Source organism: Peromyscus maniculatus, chromosome 14 (assembly GCF_049852395.1).
Source record: "Peromyscus maniculatus bairdii isolate BWxNUB_F1_BW_parent chromosome 14, HU_Pman_BW_mat_3.1, whole genome shotgun sequence".
Lineage (NCBI taxonomy): Eukaryota > Metazoa > Chordata > Mammalia > Rodentia > Cricetidae > Peromyscus > Peromyscus maniculatus.
In genome coordinates, this window is record NC_134865.1 from 15,224,189 (window position 1) to 15,245,000 (window position 20,812).

The 20,812-nt window shown below is 46.1% G+C and overlaps 2 protein-coding genes across 4 annotated transcripts in view; both read right to left on the minus strand.

Annotated features, from left to right (window-relative positions):
* Psma6 (proteasome 20S subunit alpha 6) overlaps positions 1-11,014 on the minus strand; it is a 33,518-nt gene extending 22,504 nt beyond the window's left edge. The window contains exon 1 of the mRNA XM_076550643.1: positions 10,971-11,014. Within this exon, the coding sequence (XP_076406758.1) occupies positions 10,971-10,989 (19 nt within the window). The 5' untranslated portion in view covers positions 10,990-11,014. The remainder of the gene's footprint in view (positions 1-10,970) is intronic.
* A 2,349-nt stretch (positions 11,015-13,363) lies between these two features.
* Prorp (protein only RNase P catalytic subunit) overlaps positions 13,364-20,812 on the minus strand; it is a 103,722-nt gene continuing 96,273 nt past the window's right edge. For all 3 annotated transcript variants that reach the window (XM_076550646.1, XM_076550645.1, XM_076550644.1), the window contains exons 5-7: positions 18,394-18,542; positions 16,123-16,318; positions 13,364-13,614 (exon numbers count right to left, since the gene is read on the minus strand). In XM_076550646.1, the coding sequence (XP_076406761.1) occupies positions 13,465-13,614; positions 16,123-16,318; positions 18,394-18,542 (495 nt within the window). In that variant the 3' untranslated portion in view covers positions 13,364-13,464. The remainder of the gene's footprint in view (positions 13,615-16,122; positions 16,319-18,393; positions 18,543-20,812) is intronic.

Sequence of the window (20,812 nt, forward strand, 5' to 3'; positions counted from 1 at the left end):
TTTTTTTAAAGAATGTAATTTTAAAAAGTTATTTATTTTATTTTATGTGTATCAGTGTTTGCCTGCATATCTGTGTGAGGGTGTCAGATCTTGGGAGTTACAAACAGTTGTGAGCTGCCATGTGGGTGCTGGGAATTGAACTCAGGTCCTCTGGAAGAGTAGTCACCGCTCTTAGCCACTGAACTATCTCCAGCCCCTTTTCCTGTTTCTTACTCTTACTAAGCTTCTTCAGCACCTCACTGTCCGTGTGGGAGACAGCCACAGCCTTGGCCTCATCACAATCCCAGTCCCCGGGGATGCACACAGAGAACTTGGGACAGGGAGTGGACTTAGGCTGATGGTGCCTGAGAAGCATTTGCCCTCCTGACATTCTTTAGGCTCATTTGCAGCTCTTCTGTTTCCAGAAACTTGTGGCACTTTTGCTAGTTCCTGTGCAGGACTTCCCACACTGCTTGGTTCAGAGTGTCTCCAGAGACTCTGTTTTTTCATGGCTGCTCACACTGGGAAAGCCAGAAAAATAAAACAAAACAAAAAAAACTTTATTTACTTCTTATGTTCTTTTTATCCTTACTCTTAAGTGTCAAGAAGACAAAAATCCATAGCCTTGTTACAGATACAGATAAACTTGAACAATGTCAAGCATATATAAAGCACTCAATAAATATTTGCTGAATGAAATGGATTAATCCTTATATTTTTGGTTGTGAGCCTAGCCTTTAACGGCTGAACCAGCTCTCCAACCCAAATGGATTAATCCTTTAGAGCATATAAATTAAGATGGTATCCCTTGGGGCTGAAAAGGTAGCTCAGTGGTTAAGGGCAGTTGCTCTTCCAGAGAACCAGGTAGTTCACTGCCGAGCACATGTTGGGCGGCTCACAACCAACTGTACCTTCGGCTACTGGGTATCGGCCTCCAAGGATACTCCAAGGGTGGCATATTCATGCAAATGCAAATGTTTTGGTTTTTGTTTTTCAAGACAGGGTTTCTCTGTCTAGCCCTGACTGTTCTGGAACTCACTCTGTAGACCAGGCTGGCCTTGAACGCAGAGATCTGCCTGCCTCTGCCTCCCGAGTGCTGGGATTAAAGGCATGAACCACCACTGCCCAGCTAACTTAAAAAAAAAAAAAAAGTGTATCATTTTCTATTTAAATTTGAATTTAAATTCCATTTGCAACAGTTCTCAGATATGTGACCTAATACAAGCTGATTCTCTTGCTAACTTGCATAATAAGATCCACTTTATGGGGGGGTAAAGATGAAATGAGAAGTACTAAGCAAAGCCCCTAGCATATGAGTACTTAGCAAATGAGGACTGTTAGCAATATTGCTTCCCGTGTGTGTTATTGAATGCTGTTGGTTATGCCTGTGACATGACTCTCCTCCAGCTTTCTACTCTTTCTCCCACTGTTCAGATTTAGAGCCCTTTGGTCTACCCTGGGACACTAGTTTCTTGTGTCAATTTTTTTAGAGCAATCTTGTTGCTTCTCTAACTAGATTCCTCTGGGTTCCCTACCGTCTGCTGAACGAAGCCTAACATCCAGGGCTGTTCATAAACTGTCCTCTTCTGCTTCATCCCCCACTGCCGGGTTACTCCTCAAGGACCACCCACGCCCAGCCCCTCTTGTTGAAGTCCATCTCTACCAGTTCGTCTCTTTCAACCTTCCCGCCCACTGCACAGGATTCCTATCTTTGATTGGCTTGGATCCTCAAGAAAACATATTTCAAAAAGCACAAAAGAGAGTGTGTTTAACCATATTCAGCTCACGATAAAGACACAGGTGACTAGAATAATTCATGCTTTGGATGTTTAATGGACTGCCAATAACATCGGTTAAAGGAAAGCGGAGGAACTTTGTCTTGTAAGAAGTAGAACCGAGCCGGGGCAGCGGAGGCACACACTCAGGAGGCAGAGCCAGGAGGATCTCTGTGAGTTCCAGGCCAGCCTGGTCTACAGGGCGAGATCAGGACAGGCACCAAAACTACACAGAGAAACCCTGTCTCCAAAAACAACAAAAATAGAACTGAACAGCTCCGACATCATCTGGCATCTGCTTGGTGACGAATCTGTGGTCAGAAATGTACACGATAGGAAGTTCTTGTTTAGGATCACAATCATTGTCCCACTTGTGCCTAGCTAACTCTGTACCAAGCAGTCACTGGCACAGGTTTGTGTGCTGCAATTATTGAAATCTTGGCTCTTGGACCCTCCTCTGAGTCTCTTGATAAGGCCGCCCTAATTTCTCAATGTCAGCCACTGCACAGTTAAACAAGGGATCTAGTTGGCATATGGACACTTGGTTATCTATGTGCTGCTCCAGAAAAGCCTGTTTATTTAGTTCTGGTGTTGCTGAAGGTTGGACCTAAGATCTCACATATGCTAAGTAAGCATTCTACCACTGAACTACACCCCCAGCCCAAGCGGGCATCTGTGAGTGAAATACTGGCAGCTATATGGTTTAACTCCGAGAACTGCATGTCTGGGTTTCACCGGTTTGGCAGAGCAGATACAGAGATATTTGGGTATCTCTGTATCCTCTACTACTCCTGGAACGGGACTTGGCTCACGATAGTTCAATAAATGACTGCTACACTTCACTGAAAACTGTGGAGACAAAGGTAACAACAGAGAAATGTTTTCATAGTCATAGGTCTTTGGTTCCCGTGTAGATATGACTAGATTTTCATCACCTTGTACGAGGGATGTTTTAAATCACACACCCAACAAGGCCATGAGATTTCACAGATTCAAACAAATCTTGATCTTTTAGGGTGTGGCTGCATTTAACGAGGCCAAGAAAGAGGCACATATGATTTGGGATGGCATATTATAACATTTCCTTAAAGAAATCAGGTTTATTTTCAGTACAAACACTGACAGCTAGAATTAGAACCTCGTTTAGATGAGGCAGGGGCCACATCATGTGTTTTACTCGGCAGTTTAGCCATAAAGCAAAGAGGGCCTAGCATGAAGTAAGCATTAGACCATTCATAGAGTATGCGTTCTTACTACTTAGGATAACTGTGTTGATTTTCTTTATTTGAAGAAACGTGTGACTAAATGAGAAATCCACATTTGAGATTTTTCCACAGAGTCAAATAAATGTATTCCTGTGGGAAATCTTTCAGAAAAGACGAAACTCTGCCGATTCCATTGCAGAGGGAAATCCCCTGGAAGCGGGCTTCATGATATGCGCCCTGGGCAGCAGCTTACCCACTCAGCCAAGTGGACTTCCCCTGGCTCAGGGAGCTGTCACTGAAGTCCGGGCCACGACATTGCCGCCGCTTTTGCACAAGCCTGGGGTGGGGGGGCAAGCCTGCTGTCTCTATGGAAAGTTGGCTCTTCCCCTCTGCGTGGCCACCAAGTCAGACTGTTTGAAATGACTTTCTGGGTTTTTGAAAAGTTTTAGAGATGACTTGACATCTCGTGAGTCCTGGAAATTTTTCGGGGGGGGGGGAGCTCCATTCGGCCATGCCCCCGCTCTCCCTGGGGATAGACGAAAGAGGAAGGTAGGGGTTACCCACCAGGCAAAAGTACAAAGTGGAGGTGCAGCTTTCCTGGTGACATGCTGAATGGCATGGTAGTCAAGATAAGAATCCTGCCCTTAGTGGGGTCTATAGTGAAGACCGATTTGTCTGTTATGCCCGAGACACTGAGTTCTGTTCCTCCCACACACACCCCCACACCCTCTCTCCCGCCTACTACCCCCATACACAAAAAGTCCGTAACTTAAAATACTCTCCCAGTAGTTTCAATGAGGCAGGGAACAGAGAAGAATGAGGTCTGTGGTTCCTTGTGATATTATCAGGTGTTAAAACACAATGCCTTGTGAATTCATCTCTATAACAGTTAAGTAGCCTAGGAGAGTTGGGATTCCCCTTAAAGGCAGCTGCAGACAGGACAGAGCTGCCTGACTAGGGAGAGGGATGTGGCATTCTGCTCCCCGCCCCCCCGCAGCCAGACTTTCACCATTCAGTCTCCCCAGAAGATTCCCTGAAGACAAGAAGCTATCTGAATCCTCCCATTCATTTAAGAACAATCTCTGGTTCATCTCCGCCGGGCGGTTCTCCCGGCACCCCAATAGCTATGATCCCCAATACGTATTGTAAAGGAGAAAAGGCAATTTATCTGTGTTCTAGGATCCATGAGCAGGAGACTGACAAATGAGAGGTCAATGTGGGCTGGGATGTGATTCCCGAAACGTTAATTAATTTAATACCTGCACCTTTTGTTTTAACAAAATCGTGTATCGGTGTTTTGCCTGCATGCATGTCTGTGCACTAGGTGCACACGGTATCCAAGGAGGCCAGAAGAAGTTGTTGTATCTACAGGGACTGGAGCCACAAGAAGGTAATGAACCGCCATGTGAGTGCTGGGACTCGAACCCAGGACCTCTGGAAGAGCAGCTAGGGTTCTTAACAGCTGAGCCACCTCTCCAGCTCCAACTTCATTATATTTTTAATTCATAAAGCCTTCAAACTCCTACCCGACAGGATTCTATTAAGCAGTGTTCTCCAGTTGCCCTGGTCCATGCTATTCAGGGTGGTTCTCTTACTCTCTAGACTAAAGGGGATACAACACTGTGTCTACCAACACAGCACACTTGAGTTCTGTCCTTTCCCTCTGGGCCATCCCCTTCCTTACCAGTCAATATAATTCTGTGCCTAGAATATAATTCTAGCCAATGCTGGCCTGGAATGCTGGCCTCATTTACCCAAAATGATAAATGCTGTTCTTTGATTCGAAAGGGAATAAACTAGTATTGGTTCAATCCCAAAGACATTTAACTATAACCATCCACTGTCCCCTCTACACAGCCAAGACCTTCACTTTGCTACTCACCCTTGGGTTTTAGCTATGACAACTTCACTATAATCATCTTAGACTTCTGATGTTTCTTTGGTTTTTCCAAACTGCCTTCAATGAAGACCCAGTGCTCAGCTGAAGTTTCTTGAAGCCAAGGAAACTGTGAATTCCTTAAGAAGTCTCAATGGTCTGCCCAGATACAGGAAGAGCCCAGCTGGCTTAGCCTGAACCGTTGGTGGTTTGTGACACACAGCTTCCCCTTAGGCATAACACCGGAAGCGTCTCAGGGCTCAGAGAAGAGCGAATGGTCCCGTGAAAAGCAAGCCAGGGAAGACAGAAACAAAGTCCTGGACTTTGAGCCCCCGCAGACTCTGTTTGGAGAATCAGGGTTTGAATCTGAGTCTTGCCACAGGCTACTTAGTGGTCACAACAGAGGTTTCTTCTCTCAAAAGGGAACATTCTGTCTCTAAAGGCAAAGTAAAAATAAAGTGAACTACTACAATGAAAACAAAACCAATTGCTACTAGATTTGAACTTGGCTTCTCTCCGTGGAAAGGGGACTGGTGAACAAGGCTCAATTTGCTGTATTCCCAGTAAAAAGCCAAGCCGAGAACTATAACTACCTGAGTGCACTTGGTATTCCGAAGTGAAAGTCTTCCTTATTTAGAAAGTGGCCAGTTCTTACCCACCCTGTCCACACCATTCAGCTGTGCCTGTGAATGGACAGGGGCGTGGGACTGCAAACATCCGCCAGTGGCCGAGGCTGTCGAGGCTGTGGCGGGTCCTTGCATCCTGGGGTCTTTTAGATTTTCCCTTGTTCCTCCTGGACCTTGCTTCCTGACTGAGGGATGTGGGTGGGGGACCAGGAGAGTCCAGAGCAAAGAGGAAATAAAACTCAGCAGCCTTCTCTTCAGCTGAGAGACACTTCCTCTTCTTTGAGGTTTCCGAATTGGCTTCCTCTAATTCCTATTTTCTTACCACAAAAGTGGCATCACTGATGTTCAAAAGACCATATCCTCTTGGGGAAATTGGAGGGAGAGGGAGAATGCAGATGAATGAGGCTTCTGAACATTAAACAGGTATTTCATCCATTGATTTAGAAATGAGCCTCCCCCCCACCCACTTGGGTGGTTTTTGTTTGTTTGTTTGTATTGTTTTCTTGTTTTTCCCCCAGACAGTTTCTCTAGTCCAGGCTGGCCTAGAACTTGCTATCTAGCCAATGCTGGCCTGGAATGCTGGCCTCATTCTCCTACATCTACCTCCTGAGCACTGGCTTAGGAACTGCATCTTTTTTTTTTTTTTTTTTTTTTTTTTTAGCTAAGGATCGAACCCAGAGCCTTGCGCTCTACCACTGAGCTAAATCCCCAACCCTAGGAACTGCATCTTGAACATCCAGTCACTGACAGTTTTCTCCTCTAGCTACTCTGCCACGACTTGAGAGACCTAAACTTCACACCAAGTGCGCTTTGTTCACGGTTATGAAACGAAATAAAAACAGCCAGAGACAGCAGATCTAGACTTTAAAACACTGGAGTGTGAAAGCCTCTGGAACGCTGTCTTCTAAGTACACAGCACCCCAGCCCCACGCCCCTGGATAGATGTCTACTCAACAAATCCAGTTCATTTCAGCTTCGGGTGGGTGAGGGTTGTTAAATGGCATGATTAGGAAAGACAATATTAAGTTATTTTTTGTTTGTGAAGACAGGGTCTCATGTCGATTTGCTATGTAGCTGAGGCTGAACACGAACTCTTTGATCCCCCTGCCTCTACCCAACCCCAGTGCTGTGATTAATAGGTATTTGCCAGCATGCCTGGCTCTAAGAAGTTACTATGTTTTGGTCAGTGAGGCGTCAGACACCATAGACTTAGTTTCTGGCCAGCCAGCTCACAGACAAAATCCCAAGGAGTGAAGGGGGAATTCGCTCAAAGGAGAAGTGGGCACTCGAGGGTGAAAATCAGGAAGATATTTTCAAACGACTTCTCCAAAGTAGTTCAACAACGTAACTGAAACACGTCCACAGGCAAGAAACAGCTAACTGCTCTGGAGACGCAGATGAAGCAAGGAGGGTCAGAAGCTGGGAGTGTGTGTGAGGATGTTCAGAGGAAGAGCACACACACACACACACACACACACACACACACACACACACACACACACACACACACACGGCAAGGGACAAGACCCTGGATGCTAAGGGGGTTTATGCTCTGGCTGGAAGGCAACAGGGAGACCTTGAAACTTTTTTTATTGTTTTGGGTTTTTGTTGTTGTTGTTGAGACAGTGTCCAGGATAACCCAAACTGTTCCCAAACTTGCTGTGCAGACAAGGATGGCCCGAAACTCTTGATTGTCCTGCCTTAACCTCCCTAGTGCTGAAATTACAGGCATGCATCACCACATTCGGTTTTTTGTTTGCTTGCTTGCTTGAGGCCAAGTCTCATGTAGTCCACGATGAGGATGACCTTGAACTTACTGCTCCTCCTTCTCCTGAGTACTAGGATCACAGGTGCACGCTGGGATCACAGGTTTGTGCTAGGATTGATTACAGGTGTGTGCTGGAGTCACAGGTACATGCTAGGATCACAGATGTGTACTATTACACCTGGCTCATGTGATACCAGGGTTGCACCCAGGGCCCCATGCTTGCTAGGCTGAGCTACAACCACAGCCCAGCTGGTCGGTGTTTTCAAGCAAACAGAGTAGCATGACTGGAATTATGCTTTGGACAGATAAACTATGTAGGTGAAAGCTTATGAGGGCGTAAAGTGAAGAAAGCAGAAAAAAACCATCTTCCAGATGTTAGCGTCCCACCCCATTGTTAGTCACAAGCAGGGTTTTTGTAATAGGCTAAACTGGAGACGATCCACATGCTCATCAATACGGAGTAAGTCGGGGAGAGGGCAGAGGGTGTCTCTGGAGCAAGTGTGAGACAGACTGTAACAGGACAGACGGATGTCTGTCCTCCCACTCCTCCCTTCAGTTTTTCTCTTTCTAGATGATATGTCTAGAAGGTTCCATTCCATCTTTGCTCCCCTTAGATAGCACACACTCCTACAGTCACTTTAACAAAAGCAATCACAATTCAGAAGTCAGACTGCAATTCTGTAACAGCAATTCCAAACGGGCTGGACAGATAGGCGACGTGCTTGCCTCAGTAGCAGCAATACCGAATGGGGCTGGACAGACAGGCGACATGCTTGCCTCAGTAGCACGAGGACCGGAATATTATCTCCAGAACCAGCTTCAAAAGCCCTGACAGGCACTTGTAACCCCAGCGCTGAGGAGGCAGACACAGGAAAATCCCTGAAGCTCACTGGTCAATCTAGCTGAGCTCTAAGCCAACGAAAGACCCTGTACTGAAGGAAGTTTAGAGTGTTCCCAAGGATGACGACTGAGGTGCGTTTTCTCACACACGCTACACAAATGCAATCTTAAAATGTCGTTAATAAAATCTCGGGGTTCACTGAGTCCTTTCTACTCGAATTATAAACTGCAGTATTGGCATCACCAGGGATGCTCTTCCTGAATCATCTTCCTTTGGTGCCAGGGACTGATCCCAGGGCTATGCACACACGCCGGTATGCAGCCAAACTCCGAGCCAGAACCAGCAATTGAAGTTAGATCCCTAGGTCAGTCTCAGCCCGTTCCAGTGTGAGAACCATTGCACAGCCAGCCCACTTTCCTCACTAGCAGACCACGGAGGCTCAAGCAGCTAGCTGATTTCCAAGACTGGCAAGATTGGGAGGGCACCTTCAGGAACTTAGATGATAAGGAGGTCCTCCCATGGAGAGTGCGTCTGACACCACACCCCCACGGCCTTCCCAGCAATATGGTACGGCACAGAGTAGTGAAGGAAGAGGAATTTGGCTACTGGAAATTAGGCCTGGAATCGAAAAGACAGGTGAAGTGAATGAAAGAATCTGCTGGGGTTGAAGCCATCGGTTGCATGGAATGCTTTGAGGGGGATGGGGAGATCAGGTGACCCCAGAAGGGGACAGACAGTAGAGACCTTGTAAGGCTGGAGAGACTAGGCTTAAGATTTGGTCAAGGATGGCTTAGAGATGGTTCTGCAGTTAAGAGCGCTTGCTGTTCTTCCAAGGGAAGCAAGTTCAGTTCCCAGCACCCACGTTGGGTGCCCACAACGGCCTTAATTCCAGCTCCAGTGATCTTCTGAGAGCACACACACACTCTCAGTACACTCTTACACAGATCTAAAATCATAAATAAAAATAAACCTTACGAAACCTGGCCAAGGAACTGGTAGTTGTGTTGAGGGAGTAGGCAGGTAAAGAGGTGGTGGTCCAGGGATGAACTTGAAAGTTTGAAATCCTGGGCTGTGAGATGCTTCAGTGGGTAAAGGTGCCTGAGGTCAGGCCTGACCACCCGTGTTCAACTCCTGGGACCCACATGATTGGAAGGACAGAACCAACTCCTGAAAGTCATCCTCTGCTCTCTACATGTGTGAAGCACATGAGCACACACACACACACACACACACACACACACACACAAAAAAAAAAAAAAAAAAAAAAAAAAAAATCTTGGCCGGGCAGTGGTGGCGCACGCCTTTAATCCCAGCACTCGGAAGGCAGAGGCAGGCAGATCTCTGTGAGTTCGAGGCCAGCCTGGTCTACAGAGTGAGAGCCAGGACAGGCTCCAAAACTACACAGAGAAACCCTGCCTCAAAACAAACAAACAAACAAACAAACATCTTTAAACTTGGAAACCCTGGGTTGATGAGATGGCTCAGGAGGTAAAGGTGCGAAATTTCTACCAAGACTGATGACCTGTGTTCAGTCCCTGCGTCTTCCATGTGTGCTGTGGTATATGTAGTATATGTAGGTATATGTAGGCTAAAAGGACCAAGAACACCCAGACCCTGACTTGATCCCAAGCCCAAGCCCAGAGCCAAGAAACAGAATCCACCAATCCCTGAGCTTGCCTCAAGATCAGGCCACAAAAACTCACCAATCCCAGGCCACCCTGGACAACTCCACCCCCAAGAAACCCTATATAAACCCTGCCTTCTGCTCAGTTCCCTGCGCTGCTGCTTGCCTGAGCAGAGGGAGCCACCCTCCTGGGTCCTTCCCTCCCAACCAATCTCTCGTGTGAGGTTTGCTGTACAGCGTGACTTTGTGGTGCTCCTGGGCTCCTGACTGCCAGGATACCTTGCCCCTCAGAGCTCTAACACAATGGGATCCTGCTCCAAAAAACAAAGTCAAAGAGAGAAAGAGAAGGCCATTACAAAGGGGCCAAAAATCACTAGGGTGAGAGGTGGAGACTGTGGGGATTCTGGCAATCAAAGAAAAACATTCTATTGATATTTGCAAAGCACAAAATGTTCAATAATGATTTTCTCACATAAACTTCCCTTTGGGCCTGGATTAACAGCAACAAAACCCACATGATTTGCTCTGAAAAACAAAAGGCTCTTTATGTTCTTTAGAAGTTCACTTCACAAACACAGCCTGGCCAGAGTTTTCTCTCTGAGCTGGAGATCAGAGGGCCTGACTTGGAAAAGACCCGTCTCATCAAGGATGTGGCCACTCCTGCTGGAACAGACCAAGTGCCAAAGGACGTGGCCTTTTACTCGAGACAGCTTCTGGGAACAGTTTCTTCTGAACATGAGCAATCCTTGAGTAGGAGTTTGATAATGCAGATACAAAAGAATCATGTTGCACTATACAGAACTACTTTAAGTCAGTTAAAGTCTTTTTTTGTTTTGAGACAGGGTCTCAAGTAGCTGAGGCTGACCTCGAACTAGCTAAGTAGCTAAAGATGACCCTGATTCCTGAGTCTCCTTCCTCCAGCTCCAAGGGCAAGGGTTATAGGCCTTTTTTTTTTTAAACCTCATCTAACTCCCAGCTGGCTCTATGAATTTACCTTGTTATGTGTATATAACAATGTCTATGAAGAAAACACTGCAGAAGAGTTCTAGAACAAGGAAATGGGCACATATGTACATAAAACTGGGTAAACATGTATGCTGCCTTGGTCCACATAGTGAGTTTTAGGCTAGAGAATTGAGACCCCGTCTCAGAAAGAAAAGGAACCTTGAATTCTAGGGCCAGGTCACTAAAGAGGAAGACAATTCAAGAATGACTTCTTTCTTTCCAAAGGTCCACTTCTACAGATGTGAAGCAACAAGGGACACAAAGAACTCACTTTTTCGGAGACTGGCCATATCCGCCACCACAAGAAGCTGTTTCGGGGGGCGGGGGGGGGGGGGTTGATGCTCTGTCCCATCCCCCCAGCCCAGGACTCCACTCTGCCCCGGAAAAGCCAAATGGCCAGAACTGCCAGGGATTCCGCTGGCACCTGGTGGGCACGAACATTCTATTCTTATGTGGTCACAGACAGGCCGAGAGGCCTTCTTTAGTAACGGACCGAATGTGCAGATGGGAGCTGAACTTGACGGATAATGTTCTGCTCAGGCAGGAGTGATGAGGTTGTCCCACTGACCTAGAGTTCACCTCTCTAACAAATGTGAGATTCAAGTCCTAACGATGACTTCTCAGGCATTGGCTTCTTGGATTAGATTTTAAACAGTACCCAAAAGATGAGTGGCACTCAGTTCAGTTTAGTCGAGAAGATCTTTTCTTGCCAGAGTTACAAGTCTTTCAGACGTCACTATTTAACATAAATGCTCAGTTATCTGCGTGTGCGCATGGGTAGGCCAGAGCGCCAATCCAGCACAGTTCCTCAGAGGCCACCTTGATTTTTCCAGCAGGCTCTTTTGGCCTAGCTCACCCGAGGAGATAGTCGGGGCGCACAGTCCGCATGTCTTGGATTCCCCCCATGCTGGTATCCTAAGCACATGTCCCTAACCTTAGCTTTTCCATGTGAGTGCAGGGATCAAACTCAGGTTCCTGTGCTTGGACAGCACTTTACCAACCCAGCCCTCTCCCTGGCCCCTTTCATGGTAATTTCAATAATTCAGTCTAAGCAGGCCTGGAGCTCACGGCTGCAACCTAGTACTTGGGAGTTCAGGCAGATGGATGGCGGAAAGTTCTTGGCCAGACAGGGATACATTGCAAGACCCTGCTCAATATCCTCCCCCATCACCAAAAAACCCACCCCCCCAATTCCAATCACCCCCACCACCAAAAACCCTTTACACAGGTGTGGTGGCACATACCTTTAATCCTAGCACTTGGGTGGCAGAGGCAGGCTGATCTGTGAGTTCAAGGCCAGCCTGGACTACAGAGCGAGTTCCAGGACAGTCAGAGCTGTTAAAAAAAATGGGCAAAAAAACTTTTTTTTTCTTATAACCAGAATAATTTCTTTAAAAATAAGCCACATATAATGTCACGGATCTGCAGATACTTGGGAGGCTAAAGCAGAGGGGATACTAAGTTCAAGGCCTGCCTGGGCTATGGTACGTTCAAGGACAGCCTGGTTAACTCAGTGAGACCTTGTCTCAGAACTGAACATAAAAAACAGGGCTCCGAGCACAGCCTGGAGGTGGGAACAGAGCTCACTACATAGTTCAGGGATCTAGAAAACAAGGTCCTTAGCATCTTCCAGGGCTCTTATTTACAATCATGTCTAAATTTATTTCTTTACTTTTACATTTCATTTATCACGTGTGTGTGTGTGTGTGTGTGTGTGTGTGTGTGACACACTTTCATGGAGGCCAGAAGACAACTTCTGTGTTCAGTTTCTCCTTCTGCCCTGGGTCCCTGGGATCAAACTCAGGTCGTCAGCCTTGGTAGCACATACCTTTATCCACTCAGCCATCTTGCCAGCTCAAAATCCTGTTCTTTTTTTTTTTTTTTTTTTTTTTTTTTTTTTTTTTTTTTTTACAAAGAGAATTTTTATTTCTAAAACTTTGCCAAAAAAACCTTGAGACTTTTCTGAATATCATGTTGGAATACCATATCATACCAACACTGTGATCCACTTGGAAAGGTGTATAATTACAGAATAAAAAAAGAAGGGCCAATGGGTAAGCCTGGGGTAACTGGGGAGGGCTGCCTCTCCCCCAGTTACGTGAAGAGCTGCCCGGCAGAGGAACAGGCACCAAGACTCTGTGCTAGGACCCCCAGTTCTGGATAAACCTCTGGATAAACAACAGGTGGTCGTGGTGGTGGTGGTGCAGTTAGTTAGTTATGAAAAGAAGCTTTTTTTCATTTAACTCCGAAGTCAGTTTGTCGGGCCAGGGCTGCACATAGCGCAGCTGGTCGAGCGCTCGCCCTGCACACATGGAGCCCCACGTCCCACCTCCTGCTCTGCACACAGCGGGCGTGGTGGCCGCTCCTGTAATCCCAGCACTCAGGAAGTAAAGTGCGAGGACTGAGGCTACTAAACAAGACCCCGCCTCAGAAACAAAACCGGCCAGAACTAAAACTCCATTTGCAGCCAGGCGGTGGTGGCGCAAGCCTTTAATCCCAGCACTCGGGAGGCAGAGCCAGGCGGATCTCTGTGAGTTCGAGGCCAGCCTGGGCTACCAAGTGAGCTCCAGAAAAGGCGCAAAGCTACACTGAGAAACCCTGTCTCGAAAAAACCAAACCAAACCAAACCAAACCAAAACTCCATTTGCTGCTGCAAACCAAACAGTGCTACTAAAATCTTTTATTTTCAGGAAGGATAGAGGTCAGGCCTGAGATGAGCATGGGTGTAGGCTCTCCGCTGCTGCCGGCAGGTGTCCGGTTCAAATTCAGCATGGGCCGGGCGCCTGCGTCTTGCCCTGGAGGCACAGCCATTTGGTGGGCACTTCGTAGGAGGACCTCTGCACCAGGTCTTCATCATACGGGATGTGCCAGGAGTCTCCGGTTGTCTGCACCACTGTGTCATAGTGGAGAGGATCCTGGGAATCAGAGAGCCAAATGGGAGAACAGCAATGGGCTGCTGCCACCTTTGGAAGAGCACTGTGTGCTACCTGACACTGGACTCCTTCCTTCCTTCCTGTGCGTGTGGTGTATGCACATGTACGTGCAGATGCACGGCCCTGTGCGTGCACAGGAGCCGGAGACTTTACCATTTTCCACATTATTCCTTTGAGGCTGGGTCTCTGCCTGAACCTGGAGCTACTGGGTTTTTGTTTGTTTGTTTGTTTTGCTAGGTTGGAGGCTAGCAAGCCCAAGCAATCCTCCTGTCTCTGCTCCATACACTGCTGAGGCTATTGGCATGTATGTGCAAGAACACACTCAGCTTGTAATGTGGGTGTAGGGATCAGAACTCAGCAAGCACTAACCATTGAACCATCTCCCCAACCCCCACAACAATAAACAAAATAATGTAGACGGGGAGCTTTATTTTAAGGCTAAGGGTTCTCTATAGGAGTGTCATATTTATAAGTTATAGGATTGTTTCATTGTGTTTATTGGTTTTCTAAGTGGAAAAGAAAAATTAAATGTAGAAAGTAGAAAAAACAGCTCTCTCTCAAGATTATCTTGAAGTGAATCTCAGACGTGTACTTCTAGAAAATGTTATTTATTTTGTAATTCTAAGATCAATGCTATTACTAGCCTTTCCCCAGCACAGACCTCAGACAGAAATGGTAGCAAGTACCCAGTAATCCCAGCACAGGAGACTGAGACAGGAGAGTTCGGAGGCCAGCCTGGGCTACTTAGAGTTTCAGGCCCGACGGGGATACATGGGAAAAGTTTAGCTGATTAAAAAAGTTGGGTCTGGAGAGACGGCTCAGAGGTTAAGAACACTGGCTGTTCTTCCAGAGGTCCTGAGTTCAATTCCCAGCACACACATGGTGGCTCACAACTATCTGTAATGAGATCTGGTGCCCTCTTCTGGCCTGCAGACATAATGCAGTCAAAACGCTGTATATATAATAAATAAATAAATCTTAAAAAAAAAAAGCACAGGTTTTGAAATAGATAAAAAAGATATATGAATGCATATATTAAAATACATATATGCACGCATGCATACATATGTATCAGCCTAATCAACAATTCCCCAGGCTCATCAAATTTGTTTGTATGTTCCCCATTACTACACATTATATACATATATTTTACAGTCTCTTTGTTAAGTGGGCAGTAGAACAGGGCTGCTGCCTTCTGAGACACTGGGCTGCTCACAGTATCCTTTAGTCAGACCTTCCCTTCCCACCCCCATTTTCACTGAACTTCTATTTTTCCCTTTTTGTTGTTTTTTTCTGAGGAAAGCAGGTCAATTGTTTTGAATCATTTCTCATAATACAGTCTTGATTTAATAATTGATGTGATATTATGGGATACTCTTTCCTATAAATTTGTTTTGCATTTAGCTTATTTTTTAAATTAGTAAACTTATCTACAGTATTGTGTGCAACATGTTTTGAAATACACAGACGTTGTGGAATGGCTACTCAAGCTATTTAATATGAGTTACCAACTTTTTGTTTCACAATGAGAAAACTTAGAACCTACTCACTTGGGAGTCTTCGGGAATGTAACACACGGGCTGGGAGAAGGCTCAGTGCCTTGCTCTAGCAGAGGACCAGAGTTCGTTCCCAGGCCCCACACTGGGTGGCTCATAACTGCCTGGAGCTCCAGCTCCAGAGATCCAGGATCCTCTTGCCTCCTTAGGCACCAGCATGGATGATCAGACCCCCCCCACACACACACACACAAATGCATAATTAAAATGAAAAAAGAATACAATACATTAGCTGGGCCTGCAAGTAACATAGGAGGATTGTCAAGTCAAGATCTACCTGCGTTCAGTGTGCTCAAAGCTAGCCTGTCCCCAAATAAGTAAAAACTGGGCTGGGGATGTGTAGTTCAGTGGTAGAGGACTTGCCTAATATGTGAACTCTTTGTGTTCAGTCTCTAATACCACAAACACACACACAAAATTAAAAACACAAATGTAGGGCTGGAGAGATGGCTCAGAGGTTAAGAGCACTGGCTGCTCCTCCAGAGGTTCTGAGTTCAATTCCCAGTAACCACATGGTGGCTCACAACCATCGATAATGAGATCTGGCGCCCTCTTCTGGCCTGTAGGGATATGTGCAGACAGAATGCTGTATACATAATAAATAAATAAATCTTAAAAAAAAAAAAAAACCACAAATGTAATTTAAATTAAAAACTAGGAAAAGGTGTTTAAAGGGAAAAGTATGACAGGGTAAGAAGTTTCAAGCTAGTTCAAGGTAACAGGAAGATGGAAACACACGGGTTTCTAAGTATAGGTGAAGCCTAGTTTCAGATGTTTTAATTTGTCGATCAATTTGGGGTCAGCCTGTGACAGATGCTCTTTCTAGGAACTGGCTAACTACCAAACACCAAAGTATTTAGAACTTTCAACACTTTAAAAACCGTGCCACACTCTTTGCTTAGACAAGACTGTCAGCATCACTTAGAGCCCATACCAGGAGAGTCAGGTGTGAACCTCTGAAGCCTTTCCTGACTGCCAGCTGGTGGCCCTGCTGCCACTTGAAGAAGAGGTGCTGGGCGCGCGCGTCGGGCAGGCAGGCCTTGTGGTCCCGCATCAGGTCTTTGGTGATGAACTTGCAGTGACTGCCTGAGTTCAGGGTGGCGTAGAGCAGGAACGGATCGTCCTCCGAGCTGCAGCAGACAGACGGAAGGACAGTCAGACACTCCAGGGGGCAGAGGGCTTCCCAGCCCCCAGTTACTTCTCTTCGGACTTTCCCTGGAGGTGCTTCCGATTTCTGGAGAGTGATCTGCTGACCCTCATCAGGCACCCAGAGTCCTTAGTTGGTGACACCACCTAAAACACCGGAAAGCCAGGGGAGGGACTGCTAATGCTCGAGACTTAGAAACTTTCAGGCCAGCTTCGGCTACAGGGTTTGACCTTCTCCAAAAAACAAAACCAAAACCACCGAGGTTTAATGTGGAAGAAGATGATTAATGTCAGAGCAGGGTCACATTTACATGGGGGTTATGAGGACTCACTACCTATGCTCTGCTTTATGTTTGAAAAGGTTTGTTTGGCACATTAATGGAGAACACAAGTTAACATTAAAAGTATAAATATTTATATCCAGAGACATAGGAAACCAGTGAATCAATCTGTATAACAGAGCTTAACTTAGACTTTCAGCAGACACATTAACTGCAGGCCGGGGTACAGGTCCCAAAGTAGGCACCAAGACCATTCCCAAGAGACTTCTGGTTAGAGCACATGATTTGCCCAGTTTCTTTCTATAAGAAAAATAACAATGACGATGGCAATGAACAACACAGGCTTTCCATGAACTTGGATTTTCCGGGTTATAACTATTATCTAATTCATCCTCCACAACAACCTCGTGAAGATCATATATGAAGCAAATCCCTTCCCAGGTGGGAGAGGCAGGTCTGCGATCTGAAACAAGCCTACACTCCTGATGCTACCCACACCGCCAGAGGGACATCAAGGAGATCAAGTCTTCTGCCCCTGAAGCAACGGAAATCCTCCTCTCGGCTTGAAAAACTGGTTTGGTCTGGGATTTGAGAGAGAACTGGCCTCTCGCTTCATTCATCCAGAGCCATTTGACCCTTTCAAGAAATTCTTCGTGGGAGCCTGACAGACCTTCAGGTTCTCACTTCTGAACTAGTGAGTCCTAGACTCAGGGCCGAGGCACACACATTGCACAGTGACAGCCGGGCAAGGTTGCAAACCAGTGTGCGCCGGCGTAGGTAGAAGACCGTGAGGACACCGAGGGTGTGTAGTCCGTCCAGGATCTCCCACCTTCCTGCATAGCTGCTTTCTGTTTATGAACTGCACACTGTGGGACTAATCCTGTTCCCCACGTTCCTTTGGCTTCCTGAGAAGCCGTAGCTCCATGGCAGTTTTCTTTCTACTAGAATAAATCCAGACCCTTTGTGAGGTCCTCTATAATACTGTCTTTCCTCCACTCTGATTTCCCTTCCCCCACTTTTCCCCCCCTTTGCTAGACAGGGTCTCATGTACCCCAGGATGGCCTCTGTAGAGCAGAGGATGGCCTTGAACTCCTGACCTTCCTGCTTCCACCCCACAGGGCTGACATCACAGGTGGTTCCACTGCAACTGGTTCCACGCGGGGCTGAGGATGGAACTCGGAGCTTCACGTGGGCCATGCAAGCTTCCTACCAACTGAACTGCATCCCAGCCCCCAGATTCCTTCCTGGGCACTGTTCTAACCCATCCACACTGGCCTTCTTACTTGGCCAGCGTCCAGCTTACTCCTATGCCAGGATGTGGGATCTCTGCTGCCCCTGTATGAGGGATGTCTGTGAGGTGAGGAACCCTTCCCAGGCTCCACTTCCCACAGCCCTGATCACACCGCGAGGCTGTCTGGAGGCTTTGTTTCTGCAAGGACTAAAAGGGCAGGGGCTTAGGCGTCGTCGTCACTAAGCACAAGCACTGTGTTCATGTTTGTTGAGTGTCTGCTCGACGGTCAATTGAGGATTTTATGGCGTGTGTTCTAAGTGCTAGCCTCACTCCTGACTCTCCTCCTTTCCTCCTTCAGGCCGAGTTCCGCATCTGTGTGTAAATTTGCTCTGCTGTAGACACTCTATCTTTGTAAGCTGCCTCCAGGCCATTTTTGTTTTTGTTTTATATGAGGTTACACGCGCCCAGGCAAGTGTGTGACAGAACAGACAATAATGAGTAGGTGACCAGAACCCAGGCTAATCGACCCGTTCCCTCCAGTACTCACATGTTATCAGCAAAAAAGCAGTGGGCTTGCCTCTGCACCTGCTCCATCTCGTCCCTTCTCCACCGGGCGCTCGCTGTGAGCATGTGCTTTCGGCCCAGGACCAGCACCTGCAGATTCTGCTGGGCTAGCTGGGAAACTACAGCCAGGAGCTAGAAAACACCAAGAGCCAGACAGAAAGTTCAAAAGCTGGACCGATTCTTCCAGCTGGTTCCTTCAGGTGAGTCTCAGAGTTCTGAGCAGGAAAAGAATAGCTCCTAACTTCCCACCTGTCAAAGCCGGAGGAAAATGATAAATTAATGCCTTCTTTGTAGCTGTTTAACAAGAGCTCTCAAGTAGCACAGGCTGGCTTCCAGCTACGAAGTCAAGGACGACCTTGAACATCTGACCCCTCATACCTCCACTTACTGAGCTCTGGGATCACAGGCATACACCGCCATGGTCAACGTGTAAATGGATGCCTACCCCCTGCCCAGGTCAGGCTACACTGGCTCCAGGTGTGGGTTTCTAAAGACAGACTAATGAAGCTGAACCCCCTAGAGCTCCTCAAGATAGTGATGAGACTCAGAAGTCACTGCCCCAATTTTGAAGCAAAAAATACTCTCTCTCTCTCTCTCTCTCTCTCTCTCTCTCTCTCTCTCTATATATATATATATATATATATATATATATATATATACAAATTTGTTTGTTTGGTTTGGTTTTTCGAGACAAGTTTCTCTATGTATCCCCGGCTGTCCTGGAATTTGCTCTGTAGACCAGGCTGGCCTTGAACTCAAAGACCTGTCTGCTTCTGCCTCCCAAGTGCTGGGATTTAAGGCATGCATCACCACCGACTGGCATTATTTTCAGTAATTTAAAAAAAAAAAATATTTTTTATTTTTGTATTTACACTCATGACATTCATTAAGTACACTCATGATTTTAATTACATTTGTGGTATTCATTGATTGTATTCGCAGTATTCACTCAATAATTATATTTATAATATTCATTAATTACATTAATTGTAATGATTTATTACATTCATGATATTATGTTCTGATACTACTGTCCATTTGTAGGACTTTTCCATCACACAAAATAGAGATTCTGTACTTAGGAAATCATTGCTCTATATTCCTTTCTTCTCCATCTTGAGATAGTCTAATCTTTATTTCTATAAATTTGTATATTCTATAGTAATACAATTCTATAGTATTTGTCCTTTTTTTGGATGTAAAAACATTTTATGTATAACTGCAGGAGAAATAATACACAGATAGCTTGAACATAAAAACAGGTTATAATTCAAAAGTCCAGGGTTGTTTTAAACAGTAAAATATTTTCTCTGTAGAAAATAGTAAAAATGATAACATTTCCCAATATGCCCTTGTAAGCCAAATGATAGCTGAATTATACATATAAATATTGATTAGATTCTGGGATACAGAAGGACCCTATCTTCATCTGTTCAGAGAGTTATGTTTTCCTTAAGTTGTGAAAGTGAGATTCCTATTCATCTTCCCCTTCACTGTTTGATTTATGGCAGACATTTTTCTATAGGCTAATCCACAATCTAAAGATTTTAGCCTCCCCTCCTGAAGTACAGCCAGCATATTCTTCCATTAGCTTGATACAGTACAAATTCTTATCCTAATAGTGAAATGTTTCACTAAAGCTTGCCCAGTGATTGGGCAAAACCAAAACTTATTGTAAGGTTTCTCTATGTAGCCCTGGCTGTCCTGGAACTTGCTTTGTAGACCAGGCTGGCCTTGAACTCAAAGATCCCAAGTGCTGGGATTTAAGGCAGGAGTCACCACCACCCGGCATTATTTTCAATAATTTTTAAAAGAATTTTTTTTTTTTTTTGAGACAGGGTTTCACTGTGTAGTTTTGGTGTCTTTCCTGGATCTTGCTCTGTAGCCCAGGCTGGCCTTGAACTCACAGAGATCCACCTGGCTCTGCCTCCCGAGAGCTGGGATTAAAGGCGTGCGCCACCACCGCCAGGCCGAGAATTCTTATTATTGTTCCTGGTGGGGTTTGCCATAGTACACATGTGGAGGTCAGAGCACAACTTTGTGGGGTCGGTCCACTCCATCTACTATCATGTGGTCCTGGGGATTGAACTTGAGTCGCTGAGGTGGTGTTCAGCTGAGTGTGCTAACACCTGCCTGTGATCCCAATACTCTGGAGTCTGAGGCAGGAGGATCACTAGTTTGAGGTTAACATGAGCTACACAGCAAGATCCTGTCTAAAACAAGACTCCCAAACATAACAAAACGAGAAAGGATGGATGAGGCGCTGTTCCTACAGAGCACCAACGCTGTCTGTACTGTGTATTTGTGTATCTGATGCTTACCCTGGGCTTTCGTTCCCTCTACTCTATTACTAATGTGATTTTACAGCAGTCGGCTTTATTGCCCCCTAACTACCAGTTCTA